General features: G+C 41.5%; 1 protein-coding gene across 1 annotated transcript in view; it reads right to left on the minus strand.

Annotated features, from left to right (window-relative positions):
- The window catches only part of IGHMBP2 (immunoglobulin mu DNA binding protein 2), a 116212-nt gene that overhangs the window by 93935 nt on the left and 9430 nt on the right, over window positions 1-12847 (minus strand). Inside the window, exon 3 of the mRNA XM_073604559.1 lies at window positions 4452-4644. Within this exon, the coding sequence (XP_073460660.1) occupies window positions 4452-4644 (193 nt within the window). The remainder of the gene's footprint in view (window positions 1-4451; window positions 4645-12847) is intronic.

A 12847-nucleotide genomic window follows, 5' to 3' on the forward strand; every position in this document is an offset into this window, starting at 1 on the left:
TTGTGGATGAGGTTCTTTATCTTCTCAGATGGTAAAGCTGCCCATTCTTCCTGGCAAAAAGCCTCCAGTTCCTATAAATTCTTGGGCTGTCTTGCATGAACTGCACGTTTGAGATCTCACCAGAGTGGCTCAATGATATTGAGGTCAGGAGACTGAGATGGCCACTCCAGAAGCTTCAATTTATTCTTCTGTAGCCAATGACAGGTCGACTTGGCCCTGTGTTTTAGATCATTGTCATGTTGGAATGTACAAGTACGTCCCATGCACAGCTTCCTGGCTGATGAATGCAAATGTTCCTCCAGTATTTTTTGATAACATACTGCATTCATCGTGCCATCAATTTTGACCACAGTTCCTGTGTCTTTGTAGGTCACACATCCCCAAAACATCAGCGATCCACCTCTGTGTTTCACAGTAGGAATGGTGTACCTTTCATCATAGGCCTTGTTGACTCCTCTCCAAAAGGAAGCGTTTATGGTTGTGGCCAAAAAGCTCAATTTTGGTTTCATCACTCCAAATGACTTTGTGCCAGAAGGTTTGAGGCTTGTCTCTGGGCTGTTTGGCGTATTTTAAGCGGGATACTTTGTAGCATTTGCATAGTAATGGTTTTCTTCTGGCGACTTAACCACGCAGCCCATCTTTCTTCAAGTGCCTCCTTATTGTGCATCTTGAAACAGCCACAATACATGTTTTCAGAGAGTCCTGTATTTTACTTGAAGTTATTTGTGGGTTTTTCTTTGCACCCCAAACAATTTTCCTGGCAGTTGTGGCTGAAATTTTAGTTGGTCTACCTGACCGTGGTTTGTTTTCAACAGAACCCCTCATTTTCCACTTCTTGATTAGAGTTTGAACACTGCTAATTGGCATTCTCAATTGCTTGGATATCTTTTTTTTTAATATCCCTTTTCTGTTTTATACAGTTCAGCTACCTTTTCCTGCAGATCCTTTGACAATTCTTTTGTTTTCCCCATGACTCAGAATCCAGAAACATGCAGCACTGGATGAAAGATGCAAGGGTCTGTCAGGAGTCCAGAAATGCATTGACCTTTTATACACACACACACACACACACACACTAATTACAAGCAAACAGATCACAGGTGAGGATGGTTACCTTTAATAGCCATTCAAACCCCTTTGTGTCAACTTGTGTGCATGTTATCAGGCTAAAATCGCCAGGGTGTGTAAACTTTTGATCAGGGTGATTTGGGTAGTTTCTGTTGCCATTATGATTTAAAAAGAGTAAACACAGTTGATTGATAATAAATGGTTTCAGCCAAACACTAACCATGAGAGAAAGAAAAGTTTTTGTGTTATCATTCATATTCTCTGAAAAATGGCCAAGAAATCATAAATTCTGCCAGGGTAGGTAAACTTATGAGCACAGCTGTAAGTGTGAATAAGTGCAGTGAACTTTTAGAAAATTTAGGCAGCATTCATACCAGAGTGGCTATAAAGCCCTTCCAGGGTTGGTCACCTTGTCATTGTGGAAGGGCTTTTGTGCTTCTATAACTTCAATCAGATGTCATTGGGCAGCATTCAACACATGTCTGGGGTAAAAGGTCAAATAAAGAATGATCTACAAAAGTTCCCTGCCACTTACAAACCACTTGATATACTGTACAGTGGATATAAAAAGTCTACACACCCCTGTTAAAATGTCAGGTTTCTGTGATGAAAAATGAGACAAAGATAAATCATTTCAGAACTTTTTCCATCTTTAATGTGACCTATAAACTGTACAACTCAGTTGAACAAACTGAAATCTTTTAGGTGGAGAGAAGTAAAAATAAAAAAACTAAAACAATATGGTTGCATAAGTGTGCACACTCTTAACTAATACTTTGGTGAAGCACTTTTTGATTTTATTACAGCACTCAGTCTTTTTGGGCATGAGTCTATCAGCATGGCACATCTTGACTTGGCAATATTTGCCCACTCTTCTATGCAATAACACTCCAAATCTGTCAAATTGAGAGGGCATTTCCTGTGCACAGCCCTCTTCAGATCACCCCACAGATTTTCAATCGGATTCAGGTATGGGCTCTGGCTGGGCCATTCCATTTATTCTTCTTCTGGTGAAGCCATTCCTTTGTTGATTTTGATTTATGCTTTGGGTCGTTGTCATGCTGAAATATGAAGTTCCTCTTCATATTCAACTTTCTAGCAGAAGCCTGAAGGTTTTGTGACAATATTAACTGGTATTTGGAATTGTTCATAATTCCCTCTACCTTGACTAAGGTCCCTGTTCCAGCTGAAGAAAAACAGCCCCAAAGCATGATGCTGCCACCACCATGCTTCACTGTGGGTATAGTGTTCTTTTGTTGATGTGCTGTTGATGTTCTGTTGTTTTTGCACCAAACATATCTTTTGGAATTATGGCCAAAAAGTTCAACCTTAGTCTCATTAGACCATAACACATTTTCCCACATGCTTTTGGGAGACTTCTGATGTGTTTTTGCAAAATTTAGCCAGGCTTGGATGTTTATCTTCGTAAGAAAATGTTTCCGTCTTGCCACTCTACCCCATAGCCCAGACATATGAAGAGCACGGAAGATTTTTGTCACATGTACCACACAGCCAGTACTTGTCAGATATTCTTGCAGCTTCATTAATGTTGCTGTAAGCCTCTTGGCAGCCTCCCTGGCAAGTTTTCTTCTTGTCTTTTCATCGATTTTGGAGGGATGTCCAGTTCTTGGTAATGTCACTGTTGTGCCATATTTTCTCCACTTGATGACTGTCTTCACTGTGTTCCATGGTATATCTAATGCCTTGGAAATTCTTTTGTACCCTTTTCCTGACTGATACCTTTTAACAATAAGATCCCTCTGATGCTTTGGAAGCTTTCTACAGGCCATGACTTTTGTCGTAGGATGCGACTAAGAAAATGTCAGGAAAGACGTACTAGAACAGCTGAACTTTATTTGAGGTTAATCATATGCATTTTATGATGGCAGGTGTGTACTGACTCCTATTTAACATGAGTTTGAATGTGATTGCTTAATTCTGAAAACAGCTACATCCCCAGTTATAAGAGGGTGTGCACACTTATGCAACCACATTATTTTAGTTTTGTATTGTTACTCCCCCCCCCCTTTAAAGATTTCAGTTTGCTTTTCAATTGAGTTGTACAGTTTAAAGTTATGAAATAATTTATCTTTTGTCTCATTTTTTTACATCACAGAAACCTGTCATTTTAACAGGGGTGTGTGGACTTTATATATCCACTGTAGATTTGTGGAACCCTGGGTCCAGATATGATAAATGTGTTTTTTTTTTTTATACCCCAATTTATACCTAAATTTGATAACAGTCATTCATATGGATAAAGCGTATTAAAAGGGGTTGAATTAGTTACCCAGTTTCCCAGATAAATCAATGCTCCAGACTATCTTCTGTTCCAGTTATTTGACATAAAGCCCTGCTGAAGGAGAGGCTTAGATAAACTGAACTGTAATTTCTCCTTTTGTGGAGTAAACAATGGAAAAATGCTTGAGCTTTTGGTCAATGAATGGAACAGGGTGGACCCTGGAGAAACAAATTACCAGAAACGTAATTCAGCCCTTCTATAAGGTTCAGTTCACACTGCCGTGACTTGGGATCCGACTTGTGAGACCCCAAGTTGCATGACATGTGAAATCCCATGTTAGTCAATGAGAGCTGTCTTAATTAGCACTACTGAAGTTGCTACAACTTTAGAAAAGGTTCCTGCACTACTTCAGAGCGACTTTTATCTGACTTGTGCACATAGACTTTAATGGAAGCTGCCTCCAAGACAGATCCTCATCTGTATGGATGCGATTTGGATCCGACATTACAGAAAGATTACCCAGGCATTCCCGAAAGTCGCTTCTAAAGCTCCATCAAAGTAGTCCTCAAGTTGCCTCGCAAAGTCACACAGTAGGTCGCGGCAGTGTGAACCGAGCCTTAGGCCCCTTTCACATTTGTGTGACTTGTCCTGTGACTTGGGACTGCAAAGTCGCATCCCATGATTTCCAATGAGTACCATTGGAAATGTTCAGTCCCTGTATTACTTTGGTCCAACTTTGATGCGAGTTGAGGTCCATACATCCCAAGTTTACACAGGGATTCCCTTAAATCGCAGCAAAATCGCACGACAAGTTGTGGCAGTGGGAAAGTGTTAGGAGTCCAAACTTGGGCTTGGGCTTTAGCAGATGACAAGTCAGCCTCCATGGTAACATTACTACTATTTCTGCTCCAAAAGGAAGAGAATACAAAAAAGTAACAGCATACACACCTGGGCCTGAAAGGTAAGGCTACACTATTATACCAAATCAAGAGTAGAGATTCATATATTATTTTTTTATTTCTCTTTTAAATAATCCAGATAATTCATAATCCATCCATGCTTCAGGCTATAGAAAAAAAAAAAACAACAATGTATATTTGATACATGCGTAGGGTATGAAATAAACATAAAAGGCACTTACTTTTTTATCCTTTTATAAGTAACATCATTTGCCAGCTTCAGAAGCCTGTATGTATTATCGCTACTCAGATTTAAAGCATCGCTATGACTTTCATCAAAGGCGATATTGATAACTTTTTGTGTGACACCAGACACAATACCAGTAGCAAGAGGCTCACTTGGGCTGCTGGATTCATAAACACCCACAATGTCCCCTGCAACAGAGAAGTACAAGAATGGGATAAAGCAACTTAAAGTGTCTGTAAAAGATATTCTTTTTTTTTTAACAAAAAAACAAAAAAAATAGTATACTTACCTGCTCTGTGCAATGGTTTTTCACAGAACTGCCCTGAACCTCCTCTTCTGGAGTGCCCTGCTGGCACTGTCTGCTCCTCCTCTTCTCCGGCTGCCCTTATAGCAAACTGTTTGCTACAGAGGCAGACATGCAGGCTCAATCACGAGCTGGGCTGTGTGTGTCTATTGACAAACACAGTGCGGCTCAGCCCTGCCTCCTGTCTCTGCTCACAGGATTTGGTTGACAGCAGGTTTTGCTGCCTCTGTAAACAGAGAGAGGAGAGGAGAGAGCGGCTGCAGATGGGCACAATGCTGGACTGAGAAAGGACTCAGGTAATTAAGGAGGGTGGGGGGGGGGATGCAAAAACAACATTTTTTTTACCTTAATGCATTCAAGGTAAAAAATGTCCAGTCTTTAAAATCACTTTAAAATAAATAACTCACCTTACACCCAGCAAACATTAAGAATTTGTTTACACAATGTGTGCTGATTTGCAATGATCAAGGCAGGCTCAATGCAAGGACACTAAAAATAAATAGTTATCTATGTGCCTTGTTCACACCATTCTAATGTGTGGTGCATAAAAATGCAGCACGTCTGCAGTGCACAACTATGGCTTACAATGCACTGCTGTGCTCGGAGGTAAATGAAATATTAGTTAAAGGACATTGACAAAGTGCAACCTAACCACACCTGACCCTTCACAGATGCATACTTGCCTGCATCCAACATCTGCGACCTCCAATAATTGTTTACATCTTTCTATCTAGAATTTTATGGGTCTGTATCCTGCTTAAACAAATTTGATTTAAATAAATAAATAAATAAAAATAGAAATTTTGACTTTATAGAACAGAGGACATACTCAAGAAAAAACTGAGGGGTGGACAAAAACATAGCAACCTGGAACTGCCAACAAGCCCACAAGAAACAAAGGTTTAAACCTGAACAAAACACTCAAGTAACAGCTTGAAACACCTCTGAGGTTGACACTTGCATCAGCCAAGACCTGAACGTCCATCTGGTAGAAGGTGAAAAACGTGTGAACAGAGGATCAAAGGGGCGGCCTAAAAAATCTGGGATCCCTGAAAACCCTTCTCTTTAGAGAAGCTCTATCCTGTCTCCACCTAACAACTGTACTTTTATTTTCTCCATCAGCTTATCCCCACAGTTATTACTTTTTTGTGCTACCTGACCCTCCCTTTTAGATTGTAAACTCTAATGAGCAGGGCCTTCTGATTTCTCTTGTATTGAATTGTAACTGTACTGTCTGCCCTTATATTGTAAAATGATGCACAAACAAACCCTGTATTATAATAATAATAATACACAGATGATTGATGCTGAAAAGCCCCGAGACATCAACAGTCCAGGTGAATGGGTTCTAATGGGAAAGGGAGAACCTTTTCCTTAAGCGTGTATGCAATGTGAGGTAGCGATTTCACTCCAAGCATTCTGGTGTCTCTAAAAGCCGCCCTCCCCACTCACAACTTCAGGTGCATCATGTAGAAAATTGAAGAAAACAGCTCAATGGCCGCACTCCGAATAACACCTTTTATTCGTGGCAAAACAGTGTAGAAGATCCAAAATCTCTTACATCATGGTGATGAAAGGTACAGACAGGCTAACGCGTTTCACATTAATATAGATGCTTAATGATTAAGCATCTATATTGATGTGAAACACATTAGCCTGAACTCAGACCAAGGGCCCAAGGTATAACTATCATAGCATACCTAGACGACCTGCTCTTGATAGACCGGTCGGTAGCCTCTTTGAACGGGAACTTGAGGACCACAGTCAAGTATCTGGAACACCTAGGTTGGATTCTCAACCTAGAAAAATAAGACTGGAGTATTTGGGTCTGATCATAGATACAAGCCAGGAGAAAGTATTTCTACCTCAGGCAAAGATCACTGCTTTAAAGGAGCCGATTCTGGTAGTCAGGACCAAGAAGGGTCCTTCTGTCCGCCTTTGTATGAGGCTGCTAGGAAAAGTGGTGTCTTCATTCGACGCAGTTCCCTATGCTCAGTTTCATTCAAGACTGCTGCAACACAGTATCCTGTCGGCCTGGAACAAGAAGGTTCAGGCATTAGACTTTCCGATGCACCTGTCTCATGCGGTGCGTCAGAGCCTCAATTGGTGGTTAATACCCGAAAACCTACAGAAGGGGAAATCCTTTCTACCGGTGACCTGGACGGTGGTAACAACGGATGCCAGTCTTTCGGGTTGGGGAGCAGTTCTGGAACAGTCTGCGGTCCAAGGGGTATGGTCCAAAAGCGAGAGGACCTTACCCATCAACGTTCTGGAGATCCGTGCGGTATATCTAGCCCTAAAGGCCTGGACTCTCAGGCTACAGGGTTGCCCAGTCAGGATCCAGTCTGACAATGCCACAGCAGTGGCTTATATCAATCATCAGGGAGGCACCAGGAGCCGAGCTGCTCAAAGAGAGGTGAACCAGATCTTAGTCTGGGCAGAGAAGCAGGTGCCATGCATAACGGCAGTCTTCATTCCAGGGATAGAGAACTGGCAGGCGGACTATTTAAGTCGCCAGCAGTTACTCCCAGGGGAATGGTCTCTGCATCCCGACGTCTTTTGGGCCATATGCCAAAGATGGGGGGTTCCAGATGTAGACCTCTTTGCATCCCGATTCAACAAAAAGATAGACAGATTTGTGGCAAGGACAAAGGATCCTCTTGCATGCGGGACAGATGCGTTGTTGATTCCGTGGCATCGGTTCTCACTGATTTATGCATTCCCGCCTATTCTGCTACTGCCACGACTCCTTCGCAGGATCAGGCAGGAAAGGAAGTCGGTACTTTTGGTAACCCCCGCTTGGCCCAGGAGGACTTGGTATGCAGAAATAGTAAGGATGACAGTGGGTTCCCCGTGGACCCTACCGTTACGCCCAGACCTGTTATCTCAAGGTCCAGTGTTCCATCCTGCCTTACAAAATGCTAAATTTGACAGTTTGGCTATTGAAACCCACATTCTGAAGAATCGTGGGCTTTCAGGTCCTGTGATATCTACCTTGGTCAATGCAAGGAAGCCAGCTTCCAGAGTAATTTATCATAGAGTCTGGAAAGCTTATGTATCCTGGTGTGAATCCAGGGGTTGGCATCCCAGAAAATGTGATAGGTAGAATTCTTGATTTTCTACAGTTGGGATTAGAGATGAAGCTGGCCTTGAGCACCATCAAGGGCCTTATCAGTATTATTTCAACGGCCACTTGCTTCGCATTCTTTGGTTCGAAACTTTATGCAGGGGGTGACGCGTCTTAATCCTCCAGTTAAGGCGCCCCTAAACCCCTGGGACTTGAACTTGGTTCTGTCTGTTTTACAGAAACAGCCTTTTGAACCAATACGTCAAATTCCTTTGGTCTTGTTGACAAGAAAGTTAATTTTTCTGGTAGCCATCTCTTCTGCTAGAAGAGTATCAGAATTAGCAGCTCTTTCCTGTAAAGAGCCTTATTTGATTATACACAAGGATAGAGTGGTATTGCGCCCTCATCCTAGTTTTTTACAGAAGGTGGTTTCAGATTTTCATCTAAACCAAGACATTGTTCTGCCTTCCTTTTTTCCAGATCCCTGTTCTTTGGAAGAAAGGTCACTACATTCTTTGGATGTAGTAAGAGCAGTCAAGGCCTATCTGGAAGCAACTGCTCAAATTCGCAAAACGGATGTTTTGTTCGTGCTGCCAGAGGGTCCCAATAGAGGACAGGCAACGTCAAAAGCTACCATTTCTAAATGGATTCGACAACTGATTATTCAAGCTTACGGTTTGAAACAGAAGATTCCTCCGTTTCAGATCAAGGCACATTCCACAAGGGCTATTGGTGCTTCTTGGGCAGTGCATCACCGGGCCTCTATGGCTCAAATCTGCAAGGCTGCAACCTGGTCTTGAGTTCATACATTCACCAGATTTTATCAGGTGGATGTGAGAAGGCTTGAGGATATCGCCTTTGGGCGTAGTGTGCTGCAGGCAGCGGTACAGGGTCCTCAGGTCTGATTGCACCCTACTTGGTTGTGGTTCCCCTCCCCTCAGATAGCATTGCTCTGGGACATCCCATCAGTTATTACTGAGGCTCTGTGTCCCGTGATGTACGAGAAAGAAAATAGGATTTTTTTTAACAGCTTACCTGTAAAATCCTTTTCTTTTGATGTACATCACGGGACACAGAGGTCCCTCCCCTCTTCTAATACACTTATATTGCTTTGCTACAAAACTGAGGTATCCCTGTAAGGGGAGGGGTTATATAGGGGGTTGAACTTCCTGGTTAGGGTGTGCCAGTGTCCAATCACCTAGTGATACCCTATATAACCCATCAGTTATTACTGAGGCTCTGTGTCCCGTGATGTACTTCAAAAGAAAAGGATTTTACAGGTAAGCTGTTATAAAAAATCCTATTAATTTTGTAAATTCTAATTTGAAATCGTATTGCTTAGTGAAATGTCAAACCAAAAATTATTAATATATAAATGAGATAAAATTAGAATAGAGGAGCTGTTCGTTATAAGGTGGAACAACTACCTACAAATGGTAAAGAATAATGATAACCACGCTCCCTAGTGTGTTATATTACAAATATACATAAATTCACAATGTAAAAAAATAAAACTTTTAAAGTTACCACCAAAGTGATAGGAATAGTGTCACTATAGAACAAGTGAAAATTTTAGTCCATATAACAAGATGAAATAAACAGAGACCGATATAATCTGATTAAAGTGAAGTAAACATCCACCGTGAGTGAAGACAGAGTGTTGTCCTTTCCACCAACATATAGATGCACAGCACACTCAACAGACTCTACTGACTCCTACTGCAGGGAATCAAAAACAGCAAGGGGGCAATTCCTGAGAAATCACAGGCTGATCACCATCCACCTGAATCCAGGTTGCTACTGCCATCCACCCAAATATCATAGTAGGGAAATCCTCAAAGGTGTATATCACGGTGCTCCAGCGCTCTAATATAACTCAGCGTGAGTATGCAGATGAGAGGGGAGAGAGAAGAAGGCTCTCATGGTGTAGTAATTAATTAAAGATTTTTATTTTAAAACCAACAATATTGCAATTACATATAGGTTGATAAAATCCAGCATTAAAGACAATGGGAATGCCGGTTTGCGTTTCACCTGCGCTCCAACTACCGGAAATGACGTATCCCCAGAAGCTCCACCCAATGCGTTTCATCAGCATACATCTGACGTTATCAACCCCGATGACAGAATGTGGATGGCCAAGATAGCTGGAATGTACTTTTCTGCCCATTAAAGTATTAGACTACTCTCTTAGGGCTGATAAGCGTCTGGTGCCCCCCTAATTATTTATGTAGGCCACTGCTGTGGCATTGTCTGACTATACTCTGACTGGGTGACCTTGTAAAGGGGAGATTCAATGTTGAAGAGGGCCCATGATGACTCTCCATGTTGATGGGTAGTTTTTACCCCCCTGGGGACCATGTTACCTGTACAGTCAGGGTGTTGTAAACTCGGCCCCAGCTGGTAAGACTCTTGTTTGTTACCACCCGGATTTTCCCAATTCCTGCACAGGCTTGGAGATTTAAAATATCATTGAGATAATTACTTGACTGGACCGAATCATTGGGTGATCAAAGGATTGGATCTGCTTGTTCCACATCTTGAGAAGGTTGGATTGAAGGGATATGGAGTGAAATTGGGCAAAGGGAACTGCCAAAATGAGGCCTCATGAGCCCCAAAATCCTCACCCAGTGGGATGTCATTGCAATCTGAGGGTCTGAGAACTGGACCTTAGGGAGATAAAATCCTCTTAAGTAATGAAGATTCTGGCTTAGGCTGTGTCCAAGATCCAGGTACTCCAGACGATGAGTGGACTGGCAAGCAGATTTTGGAAAGTTAATTGTCCAGCCAAAGGTTTGAAGGAACTAGATAGTCCTCTAGAATCTTGACAGACAAGTTTCTGCCCGATTAGTCCTTCAGCAGGAGGTCGTCCTGGAAATTGTCACACGAATGCCCTGGGTCCGTAGAAGTGGCAAACACTCGAGATGCAGGGGAGAGCATGAATGGCAATGCCACAAACTGAAAAGTTCTGATCTCCCACTGAAAAACACTGGAAGTGTTAGAGTAATGGGAAAATGGAGATAGGCATCTTGTACTTGTCTACTAAGGCAAGAAATGCCCCTCGTCTGAGGGAAGCAGTGACAGACCTCAGATTCCACCCGGAATTTGGGAATAGAAAGAAATCCGTTTAGGGATTTCAAGTCCAGCATTGGGCATTGAATAGCTATGGCAGCAAATATTGGCTGCAGGGTTGGACCTGCAAGAGCAAAAAAGGCCTTAAATTGGGCTTCAAAACATCCCTCAACAGCATCCTTAAAGAAGGGAACATCCTCAATAGAAACTGTAAGCTGTTTATTGAAAACTGAAATGTCAAAATCCACTAACAAAATAGACTTTTTTCTTAAATCCTTTTCCATAGGATAAAGATCAGCAAAGCTTAGGCATGTAAACCTTTTCAGACCTGAACCAGTCCACATAAGCTGCACAATCAACCTGTGCATGTATAGGAAAAGTATTTTTAGACTTAGCCAGTCTCTTATTGGGGGGTCCGTTATGCCTGTAGAGTATCAGGTGCTGTGAGGCACAGGCTAGTGTGCACCGCATCAATTAGTGTGTACACAGCGGAAAGCATTTGGTGCAAGGCTGTAGCTTGTACCTCAAAAGCTTCAGAGGAAGGAAAACCCTCCCCTACAAAATTAACTTTCCTCCATATCTTCAAGTTGTGGAGGTTCCGCTTCTGATTGCTGAACAGGGTCAGGGGAGAAAAAGGCATGCAGCATTTTTTGCCTTTGGAAACCATAGGTACTAGAAGTGGCGAGAGATTTCTAAAGAATTCAGACATAGTAGTAGAGAAATATGCTTTGACAGACAGGCTAGATGGGGTGTGCCCGAAAGGGAGCGAGAGCCAGATAATGGAGCTGTATCAATAAGTCACTGGTTCGGGATAGGTACCAGCTTTCACCCTGAGTGGTGGTTCTGTGTTTCCTGAAGTCAGTCTGTATAGATAGGGTTTTGCATGTCCACAGAAGATGCAGCTACAACCCAGGAGCTGCCCGAGCTCCTGTGGCTATATTGAGCAGGGAATTTCCTTTGGTTTTGTTTTACATGGGTTGCCCTTCCATGTGCTCCTTGCTGTGAAGGCCAGTTATAGGCGGGGGCAGTGGACATTTGTTTGTACTGTTGGAATACTGGTGCGGGGACGCACTGGACACATTTGCTGCCATTGTGCTATATGCTGGGTGTCCAGTGTGTCCCTGTGCCTTTAAGAAGGGGTGGGTTCCCTCCAGGCTCACCTGCCCTCTGCCTATCTATTATGCATGTGCTTATACTATGGAGGCTCTCAAAAATGTGTATATGTATGTATATATATATATATATATATATATATATATATATATATATATATATATATATATATATATATATATATATATATATATATATATATATGTATATATTTTGTTTTTTGTTTTTTTTTGTGTTTTTTTGTTTTTTGTTTTTTGTTTTCCTTACAATTTTCTGTATTCAACTAATTAACGCAATTGATGGCCTATCCATGCCTACAGTTTGAACCCAATAGGGGTAGGCTGGTACAGACTATCAATTACTGTATTTGTATAAGAATATTCTTAAGAACTATTGCAAAGAAGTTAGTCACAATTGTTATCGTGTCAATGTCAATCTGTATTGTTAAGAAAATCTTTTCAATAAAAATCTATTGTAAAAAAAAAAAAAAAAAAAAATTTATCAAGTTAGGACTGCAGATAATACTGGGGTGCTGTGAAGTGGCTCTGCAGCCTACGCATGTATTTGCAAAGGTGTGCAAACTAAACCCCTAAAAAAAATGAATAAAAACCAAGTGCTGATGTGGATAGATATGTGTGATATAAATAAATTGTGCTTAAAAAAATATATATATATATATATATATATATATATATATATATATATATATATATATATATATATATATACACACCAATATAGTTAGTGCTATGATAAAATCAGTAAATTAGCTCCGAGGAGCTTAGAACGTTCAGTGCTGCAATACACCTGAAGGTTAACAGCAGCGGTTTCTCTA

The sequence above is a fragment of the Aquarana catesbeiana genome, linkage group LG11, assembly GCF_042186555.1.
Source record: "Aquarana catesbeiana isolate 2022-GZ linkage group LG11, ASM4218655v1, whole genome shotgun sequence".
In the NCBI taxonomy this organism is placed as follows: Eukaryota; Metazoa; Chordata; class Amphibia; order Anura; family Ranidae; genus Aquarana; species Aquarana catesbeiana.